Source organism: Piliocolobus tephrosceles, chromosome 4, assembly GCF_002776525.5.
Source record: "Piliocolobus tephrosceles isolate RC106 chromosome 4, ASM277652v3, whole genome shotgun sequence".
Lineage (NCBI taxonomy): Eukaryota > Metazoa > Chordata > Mammalia > Primates > Cercopithecidae > Piliocolobus > Piliocolobus tephrosceles.
The window spans coordinates 110,257,643-110,282,068 of record NC_045437.1 but is presented as its reverse complement, the minus strand read 5'-3'; the positions used below and the strand labels follow the sequence as shown (position 1 = coordinate 110,282,068).

General features: G+C 49.8%; 1 protein-coding gene across 2 annotated transcripts in view; it reads left to right on the top strand.

Annotated features, from left to right (window-relative positions):
* Positions 1–24,426, top strand: part of RASGEF1C (RasGEF domain family member 1C) — a 106,951-nt gene that overhangs the window by 44,664 nt on the left and 37,861 nt on the right. The window contains exons 1-4 of one of the 2 annotated variants that reach the window (XM_023201969.1): positions 20,643–20,877; positions 20,930–21,168; positions 21,331–21,453; positions 22,495–22,632. In XM_023201969.1, coding sequence (XP_023057737.1) covers positions 20,992–21,168; positions 21,331–21,453; positions 22,495–22,632 — 438 coding nt within the window. In that variant the 5' untranslated portion in view covers positions 20,643–20,877; positions 20,930–20,991. Of the gene's footprint in view, positions 1–20,642; positions 20,878–20,929; positions 21,169–21,330; positions 21,454–22,494; positions 22,633–24,426 lie in introns of those variants that run through there. The other variant, XM_023201970.2, reaches the window with a different exon arrangement.

Here is a 24,426-nt window from a genome sequence, read left to right as displayed (position 1 = left end):
AGTCACTCTCAGTCTCTATGTGGTGGCCAAGGAGTCCCAGACACCTGAGAATGCTTCCGGCATGGCAGACGGAGACCAGGGCAAAGGAGGAAAAAAGGCAAATTGGAGGACACAAAGGCAATGCAGGAAGAAGAAAACTTCAAATAAAACTTGTTATGGCCCGGCGTGGTGGCTCATGCCTGTAATCCGAGCACTTTGGGAGACTGAGACAGGTAGATTGCCTGAGCTCAGAAGTTTGAGACCAACCTGGGCAACACGGTGAAACCCCGTCTCCGCTCAAATACAAAAAATTAGCTGGGCGTGGTGGTGCACGCCTGTAGTCCCAGCTACTCAGGAGGCTGAGGCAGGAGAATCGCTTGAACCTGGGAGGCAAAGGTTGCAGTGAGCCGAGATCGCACCATTGCACTCCAGCCTGGGCAACAGAGTGAGATTCTGTCTCAAAAAAAATTAATTAATTAAAAAATTAAAAAAAAAACTTGTTACTAATATTCTCAGAGAGGTAAGAGAAGATATTACATCTCTGAAAAAAAAGAACAAAAAGGAGCATTCAAAGGACAAAAAAAAGACCTCATAGAAATTAATAATACGTCAGCAGAAATAAACAAAAGAAGATTTGAAAGATAAAATGGAAAAGCTTTCAGAAAGTAGAGCACGAAGATTCTGTAATGGAAAGTAGGAGAGAAAATATTTTTTAAATTGGAGGACAAGTCCAGGGGGTGCAACAATGAGTGCTAAGAATTCTAGACAGAGAAAATGAAGGAGAGGAAACCATCTGTGAAATGATTTAAGAAAGTTTTCCAGCACCGAAGGGCATGGACTTCCAGCCTGTGAGACTGGAAAGTGCTCCACACGAGGGACATAGAAAGGCCCGTGTCAAGGTGCGTCCTTGTGAAATTTCAAAATGCTTGGGACTAGGGTGACCAACTGGCTTTGTTTACCTGGGACTGAGGGGTTTTTCTTGGGATACGGGATTTTTAGTACTAAAACTAGGACAGTCCCAGGCAAACTAGCATGATGGGTCACCTTGGAATGAAGAAAATTCTGCAAAGTTCAGAGAGAAGCCAGAAAACAATGCCTTCAAAAGTGTGAAGACAAATGAGCACTGATCTAGAATTCTATGCCCTGCTGAACTATAAAATATACTAGCAAGTGTGATGGTAAAATGAGAATGTTTACAGGCATGTGAGATCTTAAACTTCTACTTCCTAAGCACCTCTTCTCAAAAAGCTACTAGAGGATGTGCTCCATTAAAATGAAAGACCAACGCAAGAAAGAAGACTTTAAATACAGGAGACAGGAGCCCAACACACAAAGGAGAAGGAATCTCTTGGAGGATGGTGAAAGGTGATCTCAGTGTAACAGCTTTGCACCACATCCAGAGGGCAACTGAGCCCCACTGCAGCAGCATGAGCCGGAAGTAGACGATCACCAAGACCCCCACTCCCTCCAAGCCATCTGTTTAAAAAATAGACTAGTTTTAGAGCAGTTTTAGGTTCACAGCAAAACTGAGCAGAAAGTAGAGATTTCCCACATCCCCTTGCCCCCACACATACAGAGGCTCCCCCATTATCGACATCACCCACCAGAACGGTACATTTGTTACAGCTGATAAACCTACATTGGTACATCATTATTACCCAGAGTGCATAGTTCATCTTAGGGGGTCATGCTTGGTGTTGTACATTCTATGGGTTTTGACAAATGAATAATGTCACATATCCACCATTATAGTATCACGCAGAATAGTTTCACTGCCCTAGAAATCCTCTGTGTTCCACCTATTTATTCCTTCCTCCCCACTAACCCTGGAAATCATTGGTCTTTCTACTGTCTCCATAAACGTTCATGTTCCAGAATGTGATCTAGTTGGAATCATATAGCCTTTTTGGATTGGCTTCTTTTGTTTAGTAATATGCATTTACATTTCCTCCATGTCTTTTCATGGCCTGATACTTCAGTTCTCTCTTTTTTTTTTTTTTTTTTTTTTTTTTTGAGATGGAGTTTCACTCTTGTTGCCCAGACTGGAGTGCAATGGTGCAATTTCAGCTCACCGCAACTTCTGCCTCCTAGGTTCAAGCAATTCTCCTGCCTCAGTCTCCTGAGAAGCTGGGATTACAAGCATATGCCACCACGCCCAGCTAATTTTCTATATTTTTTTAGTAGAGGTGTGGTTTCTCCATGTTGGTCAGGCTGGTCTCGAACTCCCAACCTCAGGTGATCCACCCACCTCGGCCTCCCAAAGTCCTGGGATTACAGGCATGGACCACCGCGCCCAGCCCTGATACTTCATTTCTTTTTAGCACTTGGATGGATGTACCACAGTTTATTTACCCACTCACCTATAGAAGGACATATTGGTTGCTTCCAAGTCTAGGCAATTATGATAATGCTGCTAGAAACATGTGTGTAGGTTTTTATGTGGACATAAATTTTCAACTCTTTTGGGTAAATACCAAGAAATAAGATTGCTAGATTATATGGTAAGAGTATGTTTAGTTTTGTAAGGAACTGCCAAGCTGCCTTGCAAAGCACCTGTACCGTATTGCCCTCTCACCAGCAATGATGAGAATTCCTGCTGCTCCCCTTCCTCGCCAGCATTTGGTGGTGACAGTGATCTGGATTTTGGCCATTCTAGTAGGTATGTAGTGGAATCTTGTTCTAATTTGCATTTCACTGACGACATCTGTGAGGCACCTTTGTAAATACTTATTTTCCGTCTTATATCTTCTTTGGTTGGGTATCTGTTAAGGTTTTTGTCTTATTTATTAATCAGGTTGTTTGTTTTATTATTATTAAGTTGTAAGAGTTCTTTGTATGTTTTATTTTATTTTATTTACTGTTTTGTGAGACAGGGTCTCACTCTGGTTGCCCAGGCTGGAGTGCAGTGGTATGATCTTGGCTTACTGCAACCTCAATTTCCCAGGTTCAGGTGATGCTCCCACCTCAGCCTCCCAAATAGCTGGGATGACAGGTGCATGCCAGCACGCCCAGCTAACTTTTTAGTAATTTTTAGTAGAGATGGGTTCTCACCATGTTGCCCAGGCTGGTCTCGAACTGCTGGACTCAAGCGGTCTGCCTGCTCAGCTTCCCAAAGTGCTGGGATTACAGGTGTGAGCCACCATGCCTGGCCCTTTATATATTTTAGATAACAGTTCTTTATCACAGAGGTCCAGCGCCTGGTCCCCACCTCGGCCCTGCCACGCACCCGACTGTGCTGAGCCCTGTGTTTCCCAAGACACCCTTTCAACCCTGCTTACGACTTCCCCTGGAGGGGCCTTGTCAGCTCCCAGAGAAGCGGGAATCAGACCACAGCCTGGAGACTGATCCGCTCGCCTCCAGGAGCCTCTGTCCAGCAGGGGCAGTGCCGTCCTCTCCTTGCACTGCCAGCATGCACCTGCCCTCTGCTGTCAAACGAGGCAGGGTATTCAGGGATAAATACACAGGTGGAACCATAAAGAAAAGCAAGGGAACAATTAGCACAAAAGTCAGGATGGTCTTGTCTGGAAGTTGGGAGATGAGGAGTGGGACTGGTTGAGGAAGGTGCATTAGGAATCTTAAGGTACTGGTAATGCTCTTTTTATCAGCCTGGGTCCTGGGAACAGATGTTCATGTTGTAATAATAATGAAGATAATAATAATTGTCTCAGAGCAAAGCCCAGGCTTTGTTCTAATTGGATGACCTGGTCACTTGCTCAGCAGTGAGAGGAGGGACAGTGCACTCTTGGCCAGGACGCAGGTTCCCACCCTGACTCAGGCTCCCGCCAGCAGGAAGAAGTTCCTGAAGGCAGCATGTGGGTTGGGAGGTGAAACAAACCCCTTCCCTGTGGTTTGGGGACTGACTGGGCTATGCCTCTCCTTCCAGAAGTATGTCCTCAGGGCATAATTGAGAACGTGGGCCAAGAGTAAGGGACAGGATGGAAGATGCAGCAGGAGAGAGGCTGACTTGCCCTCTTGGGAGAGCTCTATATTTAGTGACCAATCTGCCGTGGGTCTTGTCGCCTCGCATCCAACAGATTGCCTGCAAGCTGGGCCCTGAGCAATCAGAAACAAGAGTTTCCTGAGGGAAACAGCGGGATCTGTCGGCAGGAGCTGAAGGCCATATGGAGCCCCAGAATAACTCAGGCCAATCCTCTCCTCACAGCCAAGCGCGTTGCCCTCCTGAAGGCAAAGCCAGGTGCATTCTCAGCCTCCGCAAGCAGATCTGGGCTCGGCCTAGGGAGGCCGCAGTTCCCCCACAGACATCGGGGAGCAGGCAGGAGCCCTGCATGGGACCCAAATGGAAATGAAATGTGTGTCCAAGCTCCAGGCTCCTCCAGGGAGAGAGAAAAGGAGGACCACAGAGGCTTTTGGAGCCTAGACACGATGCTACCACTGCTCCGGGCAGCCAGACATGAGCTGGCATAGTCCAGACCCATACTCAGCGTCGGGGGCTTTCCTCCCTTGAGGTTTCTGTGCAAGGTGGGGAAGGGCTGGGCTGTGGTCTGAGGCCTCTCCTTCTGCTGAGTCCATCAGGGCTGCCCAGAAGCTCCCTGCCTCCTGGAGGCCGGGGGACACCGTGGCTTCCAGTACTCAGGTTGTCCCTCAGCTCCCAGCGCCAGTGCCAGCACCGGGCTTCCCTGCTGAACCTACGGGCCAAGTCTGTCTTCCACTCAGGCTGTACTAATTCCCCCTCAAAGGGCCAGGGCCAGGAGCTGAACCTGGAGTCAAGAGTCCAGGGTGGGCTGGGTGTGCTGGCTCACACCTGTAATCCCAGCACTTTGGGAGGCCGAGGTGGGCAGATCACGAGGTCAGGAGATCGAGACCATCCTGGCTAACACAGTGAAACCCCGTCTCTACTAAAAATACAAAAAAAAAAAAAAAAATAGGCAGGTGTAGTGGCGGGCGCCTGTAATCCCAGCTACCCAGGAGGCTGAGGCAGGAGAATGGCGTGAGCCCAAGAGGCAGAGTTTGCAGTGAGCCGAGATTGTGCCACTGCACTCCGGCCTGGGTGACAGAGCAAGACTCTGCCTCCAAAAAAAAAAAAAAAAGAGAGAGAGAGAGTCCAGCCCAGTCCACCAGTCAGCAGCTGGTGACCTTGTCCACCCCAGTTTACCTTGAGAGTCCGGGTTTATTCCTCTGCGAAGTGGGTGGTCATTTCCTATGGTCATTGTAAGGATTAAGTGACACTGACATATGAGAACAAAATACACTGAAGAATGACAGAGTCTATTTCTTCTTTGAACTTAAGTCCCTGGAGTTCAGAACCTGTCTGGGTAAGGTGGAGCAGGTGCTTCACCCAGGAGCCTTGGAAACAGTGCTGAGTTCAGCTCCCTATCCCTTAAGAGGACAGGGACTGTCTCTGTTCCTGACGAAGTCAGCAGGGTTTGTCCCAACAAAGAGGCCCATTTTGCCCTTGCAGCAGTTCTGGGGCCAGCTGAGGCTCCAGACACCTGCCCAGGAGGCAGACCTGTCCTGAGCCCTGTAAGAAAATTTAGAATTTAGGCCTCTTCTCAGCGCTTCTGGGGGCCCTTCACAGAGGGAAGTAAAACTGAACAGAGACTGAATCATGGGCTCTGAGAAGGCCCTGGGCTGGTCAGGTCTTTCTCATGGCAGGAGAAGGAATAAGACATAAACGTCCTGGGGCTTCCAGGATACATGCTGACCAGGGGCCACATGGCCCCAGCCCCGCCCAACAAATCAACTTTTGGGTTTGGAGGAGGGGGACTGGGAACATCATCCTAGAGGGGTTTTCAGGTCTGTTTCCAGAGCACACCTCACCCTGATGGAGAGAGAGAGCAATATAAGATACTTATTCTTACCAGTATTGTTTCTGCTAGCAAGTTCTGTCCAATGCATTATGACAAGAAAAGGGAGAAAAGTTTAACCACCAGAAGGGAAAAGATGAAATTACCATTAGTTGTAGACATGATTGACTTCTGCAAGCCCCAAGGCTATTAGAATGAATAAGATGCTATACAGAGCCATATACAAAACACAATAGCAATAGCCAGTTAAAGGTGTAATGAAGAGAAATCAGGGAAGATGGTGGAGTAGCAGGCATCAGGATTCCATCTCTCCATGTAGATGACAAATTAACTGACAGAATCTGACAGAACTATTTTGAAATTCTGAAGTCTATTTGAAAGCTTGCAGCTGCAGAGGATGGCTTGGATAATAAATCTTGGTTAATTCTGGTCAATTCCAGCTCTTAACATGGTAGTAGCTACCTATCCCCCACCCCCAAATCCCATGGCAGGCTGTGCATGTGTTCATGGAGAGGCTTACACACAGCCTGTGGGAGCCAGGGTGGGTGATAAAGACCTTGCACTCCAAATATCGGTATCAGGGATCTGTGTTCTGCTGCCTCTGATCATGAATGTGCAGACACAGAGGTGGGCCACCTTTGCTATAATCTCCACTTGATGAAAAGGCTTCCATGGGATTTAAAGAGCCAGAACCATTAAATTCCCCACTACCTCCCCTTTAATTTTTCCCTTTTTCCCCATTTGGGAGGCAGACATTTAAGGACTAGAACATTCAAAAGCAATAACATATATGGGGTACTGGAATTACCCTGGGAAAAGTGCAGCCTCAGAAAAGAGCCAAGAAGACTTTACATTTATACCTTATGCTGATCCCAGTACAGAGGCAATCTATAACCTTTTTTATTTTTATTTTTCTTGAGATGGGGTTTTGCTCTCGTTGCCCAGGCTGGAGTGCAGCGGCGCAATCTCGGCTCACTGCAACTTCCGCCTCCCAGGTTCAAGCAATTCTCCTGCCTTGGCCTCCTGAGTAGCTGGGATTACAGGCGCCGCCACCACACCCGGCTAATTTTTTGTATTTTAGTAGAGACAGGGTTTCACCATGTTGAGCAGGTTGGTCTTGAACTCCTGACCTCAGGTGATCCGCCTACTTCAGCCTCCCAAAGTGCTGGGATTACAGGCGTGAGCCACCTTGCCCAGCCAACATTTTTTTTTTTTTAACCAAAACAGCAAACCCTGGGGAAGGAGGAGAATCAGATTTCAAGAGTTACCACATTATAAGAGTCAAATGTCCAGTTTTTCACAAAAGAAATACCACAAGGCATATAACGAAAGAGGAAAACATGGTTCATTTGAAGGAAAAATAAGTAAATAAACAAAAACTGTCCCTGAGAAAGACTTCATGACAGACTTCTTAGACAAAGGCTTTGAAACAACTGTCCTAAAGATGTTCTAAGAAGTAAAGAAGTAGCAGTCAAGAAAAAGATGTATAAGCAAAATGGAACTATCAATAAAGAGATAGAAAAACATACAAAGGAACCAAAAATAAATTTTGGAGCTATAAAGCACAATAACTGAAATGAAAAATTCACTAGAGGTATTCAAAAGCAGATTTGAGCAGGCCAAAGAAAGAATCAGCAAACTTGAAGATAGGGCAATTGAAATTATTGAATCTGAGGAACAGGAAAATAAAAAAGATTGAAAAAAGTGAACAGAACCTACAGGACCTAAGCAATACCATAAAGCAGACCAACATATACTTTGTGAGAGTCCCAGGAAAAGACGGAGGAGAAAGGCATAGAGAGATTATCTGAATAATTAATGGCCGAAAACTTCCCAAATTTGATGAAAAACATGAATATAAACATCCAGTCAACTCAGTGAACCAAGTAGGATAAACTCAAAGAGACCCACAGTGAGACACATTATAATCAAACTGGAAAATACAAAAACAAATAGAGAATCTTGAGAGCAGCAAGAAAGAAGTGAGTCATCACATAAAAGGGGTCTTCAGCCAGGCACAGTGGCTCATGCCTGTAATCCCAGCACTTTGGGAGGAGGTGGATTACAAGGTCAAGAGATGGAGAGCATACTGGCCAACATGGTGAAACCCCGTCTCTACTAAAAATACAAAACTTAGCTGGGCGTGGTGTCGCATGCCTGTAGTCCCAGCTACTCGGGAGGCTGAGGCAGAAGAATCACTTGAACCAGGGAGTTGGAGGTTGCAGTGATCACTCCATTGCACTCCCGCCTAGTGACAGAGCTAGACTCTGTCTCAAGAAAAGAAAAAGAAAAAGAAAAGGGGATCCTCAATAAGATTATCAAGGAATTTCCCATCAGAAACCTTAGAGGCCTTGGGGGGCACAGGGACTCACACCTGTAATCCCAGCACTTTGGGAGGCTGAGATGGGCAGATCATGAGGTCAGGAGATCGAGACTATCCTGGCCAACATGGTGAAACCCAGCCTCTACTAAAAATACAAAAATTAGCTGGGTGTGGTGGTAGGTGCCTGTAGTCCCAACTACTTGGGAGGCTGAGGCAGGAAAATCACTTGAACCCAGGAGGCAGAGGTTGCAGTGAGCCAAGATGATACCACTGCACTCCAGCCTGGTGACAGAGTGAGACTCTGTCTTAAAAAAAAAAAAAAAAAAAAAAAGAAGAAGAAGAAGAAACCTTAGAGGCCAGAAGGCAGTCAGTTGATATATTCAAAATGCTGAAAGTAAAAATCCTGTCAACCAAGAATCCTATGTATGGCAAAAGTGTCCTTCAAAAATGATTAGAAAGTTAAGGCATTCCTAGATAAACAAGAATTGAAGAAAGTCACTACCACAAGGCCTACCTAGAAGAAATGCTAAATGAAGTGCTTCAGGTTGAAATGAAAGACACTAAAGAGTTATTCAAGGCTGTAGTAACAAAAATATCTGGTAAAGATTTATCCGTGGGCAATTATAAAAGCTGGTATTATGATAACTGATTTGTAACTCTACCTTTTTTTTTTTTTTTTTTTTTTGAGACGGAGTCTCGCTATCACCCAGGCTGGAGTGCAGTGGCTGGATCTCAGCTCACCGCAAGCTCCGCCTCCCAGGTTCACGCCATTCTCCTGCCTCAGCCTCCTCAGTAGCTGGGACTACAGGCGCCCGCCACGTCGCCCGGCTAGTTTTTTGTATTTTTTAGTAGAGACGGGGTTTCACCGTGTTAGCCAGGATGGTCTCGATCTCCTGACCTCGTGATCCACCCGTCTCGGCCTCCCAAAGTGCTGGGATTACAGGCTTGAGCCACCGCGCCCGGCCTTACTCTACCTTTTTTTACATGATTTAAGAGACTAATACATTAAGAAAATAATTATTAGTCTGTGCTTTTGAACTTAATAAAAATGTAATTGTGTGACATCGATAACTAACAGCATGGGGACAGAACTGTATAGGAGCAGAGTTTTTGAATTCTATTAAAGTTAACTGGTCTAAATTCAAATTAGAGTGTTATAACTTTAGGATGTTAAATGTAATCCCCATAGTAGCCACAAAGAAAGTAGCTACAGGATATACACAAAAGGAAACAAGAAAGGAATTAATGTTTCACTACAAAAAAAGAACACAGCACTGCAGGAAATAAGGAACAAAAAGATACAAGGCAATAGAAAAAAGAAAATCAGCAAAATGGCAGGAGTAAGTCCTGTCTTAACTGTTACTATTTAAAAAGCAAATGGATTACATTCTCTAGTCAAAAGACAAAGATTGGCAGAATGGATTTTTTAAAAAGAGCCAACTATATATTATCCACAAGAGATTTGTTTTAGATCCAAAGTCATAAACAGGTTAAACATGAAGGGACTGAAAAAGATATTCCACGTAAACAGTAACCAAAAGACAGTAGGAGCAGCCATACTAGTAACAGAAAAACTACTTTAAATTTTAAAGGATTACCAGAGACAAGGAAGGTTATCACATATCAATGAAAATTTAAGTCAGCAAGAAGATTTAACAATTATAAACATTTATGACCCAATAACAGACCATTAAAATATATGAAGCAAAAATGGGCAGGATTGAAAGGAGAAATAGACAGCTCTATAGTAATAGCTGGAGACTGCAATACCTCACTCTCCAGTCTTAATGCTTTCCCAACTGAGCTATTTCAGCAGCTGCTACCTCACTCTCAATACTGGGTAGAATGACCAGACAGAAGATAAGGAAGGAAATAAAGGACTTAACACAATAAACCAACTAGGTCTAACAGACATATACAGAACTCTACTCAACAACAACATATACAATCTTCTAAAGTGCACATGTGATATTCTCCAGGATAAACCATATGTTAGGCCACAGATTAAGATGCAATAAATTTTAAAAGAGATATCATACAAAGTATCCTCTCCAACTATGACAGAATGAAATTAGAAATCAATAATAGAAAGAAAACTGGAAAATTCACAAATTTGTGGAAAGTAAACAACACATTCTTAACCTGTGCATTGAAGAACAAGTCCCAACAGAAATTCGAAAATACTTAGAGATGAATGAAAATGAAAACACAACATACTAAAACATGGGATACAGCAAAAACAGTCCTTAATGGAAAATTTATAGCTGTAAACACAATAAAAAAGAAGAAAGGTCACAAAATAACAACCTAATTGTACAATGTAAAGAACTAGAAAAAGAGGAACAAACTAAACTCAAAGCTAGCAGGAGGGAAATTATAAAGATTATAGTAGAGATAAATAAAGTAGAGAATAGAAAAAATTTAAAAAGCCTAAAGTTAGTTCTTCCAAAAGAAGACTGACTGAAAAAAAAAGACATGACTCAAGTTATTAAAATCAGAAATGAGAGTAGGGATACTATTACCAATTCTACAGAAATTAAAGGAATTATAAGAGTACTATGAAAAATTATATGCCAACAAATTGGAAATTTGAACAAACCGGAATTTCTAGATGAAATTCCTAGAAACTGAAATCATAAAAAAAATAGAAACCCTAAATAGATCTATAACTAATAAAGCAGTTTAATTAGTAATTAAAAGCCTTCCAACAACAAAAAAGTCCTGGACCTGGTGGTTTCACTGGTGAATTCTACCTAACATTTAAAAAAGAACCATCACTAGTCCTTCTCAAACTTTTCCTAAAAATTAAAGAGGCAGAAACACTTCCTAACTCATATTATGAGGACAACATTACATTGATACCAAAGCCAGACAGAAGCACTACAAGAAAAGTAAACTACAGACCAATATCCCTTATGATGCAAAACTCCTCAACAAAATATTAGCAAACCAAGTTTGGCAGCATATTAAAAAAATTATACACCACAACCAAAGGAGGTTTATTCCTGGAATGCAAAGATGGTTCAACATAGGAAAATCAATCAATGTAATACAATAGATTAACAGAATGAAGGAAAAAACACATGATCATTTCAACTGATGAAGAAAAAGCATTAAACAAAATTCAATGCCCTTTCATGATAAAAAAAAAAAATTCCAAAAACTGGAATAGAAGGAAACTACCTCAACATAATAAAAGTCACATATGAAAAACACATAGCTGGCCAAATGCAGTGGCTCATGCCTGTAATCCCAACACTTCGGGAGGCCGAGGTGGATGGATCACTTGAGCTCAGGAGTTGGAAACCAGCCTGGGAAATGTGGTGAAACCATGTTAAAAATACAAAAATACAAAATAACAAAATGAGCCGGGTGTCATGGCATGCACCTGTAGTCCCAGCTATTCGGGAGGCTGAGACAGGAGAATCACTTGAACCTGGGAGACAGAGGTTGCAGTGAGTTGAGACTGTGCCACTGCACTCCAGCCTGGGCGACAGAGCCAGACTCCATCTCAAAAAAACCTTGGGGGAAAGCTTCGCGATATTGGATTGGGCAGTGACTTTTTGGATATGACACCAAAGACACAGGCAATGAAAGACAAAAACAGACCAATGGGACTTCATCAAAACGGAAGACATTTGTGCCTCAAAGGACAGGGGCAACAAAGTCAAAAGATAACCTACCGAATGGGAGAGAAGATGTTTACAAATCACATAGCTAATGAGGGACTGATAGCCATAATATCTAACAAACTCCTAAAACTCAAAAGCAAACAAATCCCAAACAACCCAATTCAAAAATGGGTACAAGAGGAGTCTCAGGGCCAGCTGCCTCATGCCTCTGCAGAGGTCCCAGCAGCAGCCATGCTCGAAGCATGAGCTCCAGTTCTGCCGGGCTTCTCCTCTGATCTTCTGGGTCTTGAAACGCCTCGGTTTCTCTTTCGTTCCTTAAATCTCAGAGGTGGGGTAATGACATCCTGTCACAGAACCAATTCTATGACTTAAATTTTCTTTGCTTGAGAAAAGTGGGGAAAAGTCTTGAACAGGCATTTTTCTAAAGAATATATACAAATGGCAAATGAAAAGATGCTCAAGATCACTGATACTTAGGGAAATGCAAATCCAAACCACAGTGAGATCCCACTTTCCACCCGTTAGGATGGCCATTATCAAAAAAGCAGAAAACAACAAGCGTTGTCAAGGATGTGGGGAAACTGGAACCCTTTACATTGCTGGTGGTGATTTTAAATGGTGCAGCAGGCTTGGCACAGTGGCTCACACACGTAATTCCAGCCCTTTGGGAGGCCGAGGCGAGCAGATCACCTAAGGTCAGGAGTTTAAGACCAGCCTGGCCAACGTGGTGAAACCCCATCTCTACTAAAACAAAAATTAGCCGGGCGCAGCAGTGGCACATGCCTGTAATCCCAGCTTCTCGAGAGGCTGAGGCAGGAGAATCGCTTGAACCCGGGAGGCGGAGGTTGCAGTGAGCCGAGATGGTGCCGCTGCACTCCAGCCTGGGTAACAGAGTGCGACCCTGTCTCGAAACAAAAATAAAAATTAAAATTAAAAAATAAATAAATAAATAAATAAAACGGTGCAGCTGCTGTGGAAAACCGTATGGTAAAGGGGGAAACAGCCCACTGCCCACTGACAGATGAGTAGATGAACAAAATGTGGTATATGCATGCAATGAAACAGTATTCAGCCTTAAAGAGGAAGGAAATTCTGACACTTGCTACAACAGAGATTCATCTTGACAAAGATGAATGAAATACGCCAGTCACTGAAGGACAAATAGTTTATGATTCCACTTATATAAGGTACCCAGAATAGTAAAAAATACATAGAATGTATAACTGTGGTCACCAGGGGCTGGGGGAGGAGAGGAGGAGAGATTGGGGAGTTTGTGTTTAATGGGTACAGGGTTTCAATTGGGATGATGAAAAACTTCTGTGGATGGATGGTGGTGATGCTTGGGCAACAGTGTGAATGTACTTAATGTCACTGAACTTTACATGGTAAATTTATGTTAAGTATATTTTTTTAACTTTTTTTATTTTTGCTAGAGACAGGGTCTCGCTCTGTCACCCAGGCTGGGATGCAGTGGTGCCATCACGGCTCACTGCAGCCTCGAATTCCTGGGCTCAAGCGATCCTCCCATCTCAGCCTCCCAAGTAGCTTGGACTACAGGTGTGCAACATTACATCAATCTAATTTTAAAAAAATTTTCTAGAGATGAGGGTCTCCCTGTGTTGCCCAGGCTGGTCTCAAACTCTTGAGAATGTGTAAATGTGTACAATTCTGCACCATATTAAAGCAAAGGGCAGAAAGGCTCTGATCTGATCACCACAGCCTTTGAGGCTAAAGCAGTGGGTCATTTCCAGCAGCTGTTGGGACATGGTTTCAGCTGCAGGGCTGGATGGGCAGGTAGAGGGCTGCCCCAGCTGCAGCCAGCACGGAAGCCGTGGGGAACCGTGGCAGTGCAGTTGGCAAGTCTTTTTGGCACAGAGCCTTGGCTAGAAGCAGTTGCTGCCTGTGTTGTGGTCCGGCACTGGCAGGTGGCGAGCTCCCCGTGGGGAGTGCTGGCCTCGAGGGTCCTTTCTCCACAGCAGCAGGCACTGTGTGAGGTGCTTCGTGCACTGGGCTGCTCCCGCTTCTCAGGGCTCACAGGTGTCCTCCTGAGACACACGCGTGGTCCTCACAAGGGCCTTCGGGAGCCTGCTTTACCTCTGTCCCTTCTGCCACACCTGGCCCGGGCAGAACATCTCTCCAGCCCCCAAGACACGCTCTGACCAGCCACCTGCTTTTCTTCTGCAAGTTCGATGGATTTCCATTTTGCAGATTTTTATTGCCAGCCACCCACACTGAGGGATGAGGGGACCCAGCAGGAACAGGATTTGTAAATTGGCCACCTTGGCACTACAGATGCCATTTCTAACTGTGCTTTAACTCCCTGTGTGGCCCCAACAGTGGCTTTTTTAAAAAATAGAATTGCTGGGCGTGGTGGCTCAAGCCTGTAATCCCAGCACTTTGGGAGGCCGAGACGGGCGGATCACGAGGTCAGGAGATCGAGACCATCCTGGCTAACACAGTGAAACCCTGTCTCTACTAAAAATACAAAAAACTAGCCAAGCGAGGTGGTGGGCGCCTGTAGTCCCAGCTACTCGGGAGGCTGAGGCAGGAGAATGGCATGAACCCAGGAGGCAGAGCTTGCAGTGAGCTGAGATCCGGCCACTGCACTCCAGCCTGGGCGACAGAGCGAGACTCCGTCTCAAAAAAAAAAAAAAAAAAAAAAAAAAATAGAATTAATTGCCACCCTTACAATCATTATATGAAACATACGTCAGGAGTCCTGGATGGCTTTCATACCGGGAAGGTCTGAGCACGTCAGCTCCCGAAGCACAGCAGAGCTTGTGGTTTTTCATTGGCACAGCCGGCCCACCTTCTGCCAGCCCCACACGGAGGAGGAACAGCAGGGCCCTTGGGCACGTTTTCACCTGGACCTGGCTGGGGTCAGGTGACTGTTACCTTCTTCTAGCACCCACAGGAATAGCAGGGGAATGCACATCCATCTCCAGGGCTGGCCTTCCTTAACGCACCACATCGTGCCCCTGTCCCCGCACACATTTCCCGTCTCCCAGAGAGGGGCTGGGCTGGGGCCACGCTGTCCCAGAAACTTTGCCAGTGCCAGCGGCCTAGAGCAGCGTGGGCCCTGAGCCTGCCAGCAAGGCCTCCAGATGGAAGGATGCCCAACTGGGCATTGGCGGGCATCAGAGTGCCCCCCTGCAGGGTGACATGTGGGGTCCTGTCCCATGGCTGCCTGTCTCTCGGCAGACCTGACCCCACACAGTCCTCGCCTGCTGTCTCTTGAACTGCAGGAGCCCCAGGACCTCCAGGTGCAGGGCCTGGAGACACACACAAAGAGAGATGCCTGAGGGGCTGGGGGCCGGGCAGCATGACAGAAGTCATGGAGAGGGAAACCGAGGCAGAAGCTCATGCCTCGGCCACTTGGGGCTGTGTGCCAGAGCCAGGCATTTCCTCTCAGTGTCCTGTCAGTGCCCTTGCCACAGCAGGGGCAGGTGTCCCCAACCTCACCATTCCGGGCCTGGAATCAGTTCAGGTGTTCCCAGAGCCGCCTTCTGATGAGTGAACTTCAACTTGGATGAATGACTGTAAAACAATGGGGTGCGGGGAGGGCACAGCAGCGACTCATTTCTCAGTGCCCCACTGCAGTCTTCATCCATATAAATGTCACTTCCACCATCCACACCTTTCTCTCCTTCTGTTTTCCCTTCCTTGTGCCACACCGTTTTCTGTGTTGACTGCGTGTTCAGAACCATCACTGCAGCGGCCACAGCCACTCCGCCAGTGGGTCTGTGATCACCTCCTCGTCCGTGCTCCCTTTGTTCACCATCAGCGCTGCTTGCGAGTGTTCGCTGCTGAGATTTAATACTGAAGCAAGGGACTTTCTTTCCACAGCTTGTCCCCTTTATTTTCTCAGGATACATTTCCAAGGCTTTGATTAGGATGAAAGGACACTATAGAACATAAGGCTCTTGGCACATTGAGCCAAATCTTGGTACAATTAAGGTGACCATGACAACACACACCACCCCTCTCCTCAGTGGTGTATAAGGAGCTGCCCTTGCACGCCTGCCAGCACTGGGCATTTAATTCAGTCTCATTCATTTCATGGGGAGGAAGCAGAACCCCACGGGAGCCACACCGTGCATATGTCTAGTTCACGCACTCCAAGCCCCACGTCCTGATGAGGCAGACACAGGGAGAAATGGAAAGCTCTCTCTACAGGGCACGGGCAGAGCGTTCCCCATCCGTGCTGAGCCCCTCATGCTGAGAGCCCATCTATGCAGCCGCCAAGACTCCCAGCCCCTTTGTCACGTGCATCATTCAGGCCATGTGCACAAAACACAGATGGGAGATTTAAGACTTAACAGTGATTTCAAGACTTTTGAGAGATATCGTAACAATAAACAATTATCCCATCATCACTGCCTTTTTTTAAAAAGTGTGATACGAGGTCAGGAGATCGAGACCATCCCGGCCAACATGGTGAAACCCCATCTCTACTAAAAATACAAAAATTAGCCAGGCGTGGTGGTGTGCACCTGTAATCCCAGCTACTTGGGAGGCTGAGGCAGGAGAATCCCTTGAACCTGGGAGGTGGAGTTTGCAGTGAGCTGAGATGGCGCTACTGCACTCCAGCCTGGGTGACAGAGCGAGACTCTGTCTCAAAAAAAAAAAAAAGTGTAATAAAATACACATAGCATAAATGTATCATTTTAACCCCGTCTCCCAGGCTGGAGTGCAGTGGTGCGATCTCAGCCCAGTGCAATCTCCACCTCCCAGGTTCAAGGGATTCTCCTGCCTCAGCCTTCCAAGTAGCTGGGATTACAGGCGCTCGCCACCGCACCCAGCTAATTTTTTGTATTTTTAGTAGAGATGGGTTTTCACCATGTTAGCCAGGATGGTCTCGATCTCCTGACCTCATGATCTGCCCACCTCAGCCTCCCAAAGTGCTGGGATTACAGGCGTGAGCCACTGCGCCCAGCCCATTTTAACTCTTTTTAAGTGTATAGTTCAGTGGCATTAAGTACCTTCGTATCGTGGTGGAACCGTCACCTCCATCCCTCTCCAGAAATCTTCTCATCTTCCCAGAGTGAGACTCTGTTCTCGTGTCCCGCAGCCCAGCCCCTGGCACTCGCCCTTCCACTGTCTGCCTCTGCGAATGTGATGACTCCAGGTACCCCCACAAGTGGAGTCACTCGGTGTTTGTCTTTCTGCATCAGGCTTATTTCAGTTAGCATGATGTCCTCAAGGTTCATCCATGTTGCCGCAGACTCAGGATCTCCTTCCTCTCTAAGGCTGACTCCTGTCCCACTGTGTGGAGAGGCCACATTTTCTCCACCCATTCGTCACTGATGGATGCTTGGGCTGCTTCCTCATTGGTTTTTAAAAATTATTTGTGGACATCCAAACAATGGAAGATTGTGAGGCGATTTTTATAAAAATGAATGAGGCAGCCCTGCCCTGCCATGGAAAGGTCCTCAAAATGCATTGTTGGTGAAAAATCCCAGTGTGGGGGAGTGTGGACAGTATGCTACCTTTTTGTGTAATACAGACAGAAAAGGGCGATATGTATTTACATTTCCTTGTCTTTGCATAAAGAACCTATAGAAAGACAAGAAACTAATAAAAGCAGTCACTTGTGGGTGGAGCGAAGGACCCTCATGACATGGCTGTTTTTGTACACAAGGGACGTGATGCTCTGATCACTCTGCACACTCCCTGACCCCAACTCAGTCACTCCCCACGACCCTTCCAGGAGCCACTGCCTGGCTCCTGACACCTAAGCATATGCTCCCACGATCACGGCACGTTGCCCCCAGCTCTGCCGAGTCTCTGCACACGCTGATCAGTCCGTCTGGCATGTCTCTCTGCAGACTCCTTCCTGCCCTCATCCCTCAGTGCAGCCGCCCTCGCCCAGCCCGTTCCAGGCAGGCTGGAGCTCCTGCTGGAGGGAGGAGGAGCTGGCTGTCCCTGGGGATGGAGGAGCAGCAGCATCCTCGGTGTCCCCAGCTGTCCTCATGCAGAGGCCAGAGGTGGGCACCTGGCCTGTCTGCACCAGCATGCCTGCAAGGAGAGGTGGGAGGGGTGGGAGTGGTGGGGGCCCCCCGGAGTGGCAGCAGCGCTGACCTCACCTCACCTTCTCTCTTTTTTTTTGTTTCTTTTTTTATGAGAGGGAGTCTTGCTCTGTCGCCCAGGCTGGAGTGCAGTGGTGCCATCTCTGCTCACTGCAAGCTCCGCCCTCCCGCGTTTATGCCATTCTCCTGCCTCAGCCTCCTGAGTAGCTGGGACTACAGGTGCCAGCCACCTCACCCGGCTAGTTTTTTGTATTTTTAGTAGAGACGGGGTTTCACTATGTTAGCCAGGATGGTCTCGATCTCGTGACCTCATGATCCTCCCGCCTCGGCCTCCCAAAGTGCTGGGATTATAGGCGTGAGCCACCGCCCCTGCCCATACCTCACCTTCTCTTAGGGGGTCTCCTAGGACATCCACCACAGTGAGCATAGAGAGCGGTCACCCTGTTTCCCTCACAGCATGCCTCCAGTGGGGCAGTCTCTGCATAGCTCTGCCTCCCCTGCCAGCTCCCTGAGCTCAGGCTTTGTCCCCATTGCCTGGAACAGAGCCAGGAGTCACTCCATGCATACACGCATGAATGGATGACCCTTGGCAACAGCAGGAAAAAATTAAAGCCTGCGGCACAAGGATAAGCCCATTCATTGATTCCCAGACCTGGACCCAGCTGATGACACGATGGGTGATTGGAGGTCAGAGGGCCGCTGGCAGCCCAGACCCTCTCCGGGCATCCCTGGGGGTCACAATAGTTTGGCAACCACCACCACCCCTGGCTCCAGAGCAGAGCTGGATCTGAACACTTCTCCCACTTCCCATGTGCCCAGTACCTGGTTCCAGGCCAGGCCCCAGGTCCCCTGGGAGCCTCCTGGCTGTCTCTTTAAAGTGGCAGCCTCCTGGCCTCATTCAGAAAGGCCCCTGCGTCGTACCTCCCACCATCCTGCAGAGGCTTCCAGAGCCACCTCCACCCTTGCCACTGGCTTGTCAAGAAAATTGGGCTGGGATCTGGGGCAGGCCCAACACTGCAGGGTGAACAGGTGCCAGGTGTCCAGCAGGAGACAGCAGACCTCCCAGGCTCACAGGTTTTCTGTCTTGTGGAATCAGGCTGAGCTGCTGCGCCCTGGGCAGGAGGCAGAGCAGTGTGTACCCTGCAGCTGGCCCATCCTGCAGCTAGCCCCCTCCCACTGAGCAGGTGCAGCTTCCTACATGCCTACCTGCACAGCCGCCTCCCCCTGGGACAGACAGGAGGTGATTTTGTGAAATTTTACAGTTTTATTGGCTGAAAATTGAACACTTACAGCATTGTCAGGGTGGCGAAAATAAGCTGTGTCTGTCACCATGGCCAGGATTGTCTGGGCTGCTGTCCACACCAATGCCTGAGCCCTTCCCATGCTGTAACCCAGTCCCAGCACCTCCCACACCCACATGCCCACGGGACAGCCCTCTGAGGGGCTCCTCTGACCCTCACTGTCAGCTCTGGCCCCCCCACGTCCCTCTGTCTCTACTCCCAGGGCAGGGTCACTCAGTGCTGGAAAGGAGAAACAGGCCAGGGTCAGAGTTTGCCATCGGGGCAGCAGGGACAGCGTGAGCAGGGGAGTCTCAGAGTCCTAAGCAGTAGAAGACCCTGCAGTGAGCTGACAGGACTCCACGATCAAGAATGTAGGGGCAGCCGGGCGCGCTGGCTCACGCCTGTCATCTCAGCACTTTGGGAGACCAAGGCAGGCGGATCACGAGGTCAGGAGATCGGACCATCCTGGCTAACACGGTGAAACCCTGTCTCTACTAAAAATACAAAAAATTAGCTGGGCGTGGTGGCGGGCGCCTGTAGTCCCAGCTACTCAGGAGGCTGAGGCAGGAGAATGGCGGGAGCCTGGGAGGCGGAGCTTGCAGTGAGCGGAGACGGTGCCACTGCACTCCAGCCTGGGTGACAGAGCGAGACTCTGTCTCAAAAAAAAAAAGATTGTAAGGGCTGGTTAAACAGTGACAGGTTTAGCCAAGACACATCACTGTGAGGGCTCCTGGGCTTTCAAGGAAGACTGGCCTAGAGGGATAAGTGGAAGTGCTTCTGAGAGGAAACATGGGCTACCTGCACGTGTGTATGGACACCTGCTGCTGCCAGGCCCGTCACTCAGAGTGGGCTCACAGAGGATGTGCTCTGGCCTCTGCCTGGAGGTTTGGGTAGAGAAGACACTGTAACGGCTGCAGCTGGCCTTTCTCTGTGCCAGGTGCTGACAGCAGCACCCCAGGCACCCAACAAGGCTGACAAGGAGAATCTGCTGATGCCCACCAGAGGTCAGGTGCAGCCTTGGTGGGAAGCAGGGAAGCCTCCACCAAGGAGGAGGCATTTCAACCACACCTCGAGGGATGGGAGAGTGAAGATGGTGGGAGAACCTTCCTGCAGGAGGGAACGGCGTGTGCAGTGGTTCGTAGTTGGAGAAGGCACTTGGAGGAAAGTACATGGCTGGTGCCAAGAGCAATGGGGTGTGATAGGCAGTGAGGATGGATAGGTCAGCTAGTCCAAATCACAAAGAGCCTGGAATGCCAGGTTAAGGAGGACAGCAGTTTTGACTATACCTGAGAGAACCCCAACTTAAACAGGCACATGTGATGGAGAAGTCCACAGAGCAGCTTCAGGCACAGCAGGATTCGAGGTCCCCGACACTGTGCTCAGGAATGTGCCCACTTTCCTGGCCCCTCATGGTGCCACAATGGCCCCAATAGTGTCAGGCATACATTCCACCAGCTCAAGGACTCCAGGGGGAAAGAAAACCTCCAAGTGCCACAAAAGTTCTGGGATTGCAGCTGAGCCCCCCTAGTTTGGATGGGGCCAATCCCTGAACCAATCTTGTGGCCAGAAGCAGGGGATTAGGCTGATTATCCAGGCTTGTGAAAAACAACCTTCGTTGAGGGCTGGGGGGTGGCGGGGGCAGAATCTAGAAGAGGCCTGCCCCTGAGTGGGAACCCCAGAGTAGAAAAGAGACGGGTCCTGCAGGAGAGCTGAGAGGCTGTGAGACGAAGGAGAATGGAGGCTCTGCTGTTAGGAAGGGGGTCCCTGGCAGCACTCCCAGGAAGTGACCACTGGACTCAAGCTGGCACGAAGTGCCTGTGGGGGAAGCCTGCCCAGCCAGGAGCCCCAGGACCAGTAGCTCCCACTCAGGTGCACCCCCCAACTCAGGTGCACCCCCCAACTCAGGTGCATCCCCACTCAGGTGCACCCAACTCAGGTGTGCCCCACTCAGGTCCCTACTGCTCCTTGCCATTGCAGGCAGGCATGCCACAGACGCTGAGTGCCTCCAATATGGTCACCCCAGGCAGCCTCAGCCCACCCACCACCGAGCCCACAGATGGCGAACAGGCCGGGCAGCACCTTCTGGATGGAGCTCCATCCTCAGCCTCCCTGGAAACACTGATCCAGCACCTGGTGCCCACAGCCGACTACTACCCCGAGGTGGGTGACCTACCCAGCGGGCAGGAGAGTGGGCTCTCCTCCACCAGGCACGGGAGGCAACAGGGTTGGGAGTGGCCTTGGGCCAGGGTACAGGGCCAGTGGGGAAGCATGCTCCTCCCGGTGCCCTCTTAGCCTGAGCCCTCTTTCTCGTTTGTCCCCCAGAAAGCCTACATCTTCACCTTCCTGCTGAGCTCTCGCCTCTTCATCGAGCCCCGGGAGCTGCTGGCCCGGGTCTGCCACCTGTGCATCGAGCAGCAGCAGCTGGACCAGCCGGTGCTGGACAAGGTGAGGTGGAGGGCAGGCCGGGGGTCTCAGAGTGTACCAGCACTCCCCTCGGGGAGGCAATGATTGTCCCCGTTTTCCTGACAAGGTGGCCACAGGGTGTTTCCACCTTGTCTGAGGCCCAGAGCTAGAAGGAGCAGAACAGGCCCTTTAACCTCCGTGTAGTTTTCCAGTGCCCTACGGGAGCCCTTGAGCTTACATTAAGCCCAGGCCTGAGTATCCGGAGTCCGGTCAGTAGGACTCATCTGTGGCCGGGGGCGGGGGTCGCCTGCTGCCTCTGCTGGGCTTCCTTCCGCCAGCACATCCGCTCCCCCTCCCCAGTCCTGGCCAGACCCTGCGGGCTGCCTCTATTACACACACGTCGGTAGGGCTCTACAGCTAGTGCGAAAAACCCAACTTCGACCCGCCTGAACCAAAAGGACTTAGCTGGCTCCTGTACCTGCCCTATCTCAGCGACCGCTGGCTTGGGCCTCAAACTACAGCATTGCACCGTGGCCTGTCTCCCTCCCACCCTCTGCTGCCGTTTCCCTGGGCTGGCCTCCCTCAGACTGGCGGGTGCGGTGCCTGGCCGCCTCCACTGCACTAGGGTCACCTACCACGCTTTCCAGTCACGTGGAAGCCTCAATCCCTTTTCTCTACCAGTCCAGTGAGCCTCCTCATTGGCCTATCCTAGGTCACGTGGCCGTCTGTGAGCCAATCACTGCGCATGACGGAGTATGCACTGCTATGATTGGTCGGCACAGACTTGGACCCACCCCTGGGGCAGGGTCCGCTGCTCCTGAGAACTGCCCCTTCCCCGCGGCATGAAGACTGCCCCCGGGGGGATGGAGACTTTGCAGAAAGGCCCAGCAAGAGATGGCCCCGCCCAGAAATGTGTGCGTCCCCGCTCCGCTGCCTGCGGACGCAGGGCAGGATCGCACCACCCCCACAGAGAGGGCCCGAGGCCCTGCCTGCCCGGGCGGCCACACCCGCAAGGACGCGCAGTGAGGCTCACGTGTCCGCTCAGCGCCCCTCACGAGCGCGGTGTCCCTCGCTTACCTGCAGGCCCGGGTCCGGAAGTTCGGCCCCAAACTGCTGCAGCTGTTGGCGGAGTGGACCGAGACCTTCCCGAGGGACTTCCAGGAGGAGTCGACTATCGGGCACCTTAAGGACGTGGTGGGCCGCATCGCCCCCTGTGACGAGGTGGGCAGCCGGGCGGGGGTCACGTCACCCTGGGCTCTTCCTGTCCCAGGCCTGCGCCTGTTCCGGGCCCGCACCCCAGGGCCCTCATCTCCCCACCCTGCACATCATGGCCCCTCTAAATCCAGCCCCTTTCTGGCCCATCGAGGAATCAGGCACTGCTGAGCTGGGAGGGAACGTGAAGTCTGATGACCTCTCCCTGACTGCTCTCACCAATGGCATCAGATGGCGGGTGAGGGAAGACCCATTCATGGGCTCTTGGGGCCAGGTGGCCAGGCTGTTGGCCTCTGACCTACTAGGGGGGCTGGCAGAGCCCTGTCCTGGGCCTTGGCCATGGAGACCTCCCCGCTCCTGCCCCTGTCCCACTTCCCGTGCAAGAAGGGCTGGGCTGGTGGTCAGTGCTGCTAGGCAGGGACCTGCAAATCAGGGCCAGGGAAAAGTGTCTACAGGATGAACACACACACAAAAAAAACTGTAGCAGGGAAAATGACCACACCTGTCCAAGCAGATTCTCCTGGGATCCTCTCTGCCCCCAGGGGTAAGCTGCAAACCTTCAGGGCAGGGGCAGCGGAGGGGACAAGACCTCACCCCTGCAGTTAAACCACACCAGGTAAACACAGCCCTTGCCCTCAGGAACCCCAGTGGCTTGGGAGGCCTTGGGTGTGCTGGGCATGAGGTGCTGCTGTGGCCAACACCCGCTTTGCCCTCCCAGCTGTGTTCCTCTGAGGAGCACACTGAAGGGTATCCAAGCCTCACTTCCCTAATGGGCGAAAGGAGGACAAAAATCTTCACCTTCCAGGATTATGGAGCTAGACGTCTCCTGGTGTGTTTAGAAGGGGCAAGTTTATCAGCATCCCGGAATGCCACTGTGGGCAGCACTGCCGTAGCATTGCCTGGAAGAGGAAACATGGGCGGGGGCTCATGCTGGTTGTCCTGGAACATGGCAAGCTGGTAGTTGGTGACATGCTGCAGAGTGGGTCTGGACATGGCAGAAGAGCTGCGTGTGAGACAAGGGAAAACTGCCAAGACAGGCTGGGCAACAGGAAGCCAAACGCCCACAGCAGACACAACTCAGGCTCTGAGGGAGGCACTGCCTGGGGTCACTTCACGCAGCAGGCAAGTGACTCAGAACTGAGCAGGCAAGTTCTGAGGCTCAGTGAGATGAGAGTGGTTTCCTCTTCCTCCTCCCGGCACTTCTCCCCTCCTCTGTTCTCCTCCTCACCCCCTCCTCTTCCTCCTCTGCATCCCCGAATCCATCTCAAGATTGTGACATTTGACTTAGGATGCAGAACAAAACAGGGCCAGGGAGCAGTTGATGATTGGATGGGTGGGGGATGGGGACAGTGGAAGCAGGGAATGGGGTGCTGGCTGACTGGCTGGGAAGACATTTGGCTACTTTTATAGATGAAGGCGGGAGAGAGTAGGTGACTGCATAATTGGATAGGCAGGTGGATGCATGGGGTAAGTGGATGTGTAAAGATTAATGGAAAGAAGAGGGAGAAATGTAGGAACGGGAACAGTGGACGGGTCGGTGGGTGGATGTTTGAATAGATGGAGGGGAAGGTGGATGGGTGGGTGGATGGGTGGCTGAATAAATGGAGGGGAAGGTAGATGGGTGGGTGGGTGGATGGGTGAATGGATGGAGGGGAGGGGGGGGGGGGGGGGGGTTGAATAAATGGAGGGGGGGGAAGGTGGATGGGTGGGTGGATGGGTGAATAGATGGACTGGGAAGGTGGATGAGTGGGTGGGTGGATGTTTGAATAGATGGAGAGGAAGGTGGATGGGTGGGTGGGTGGA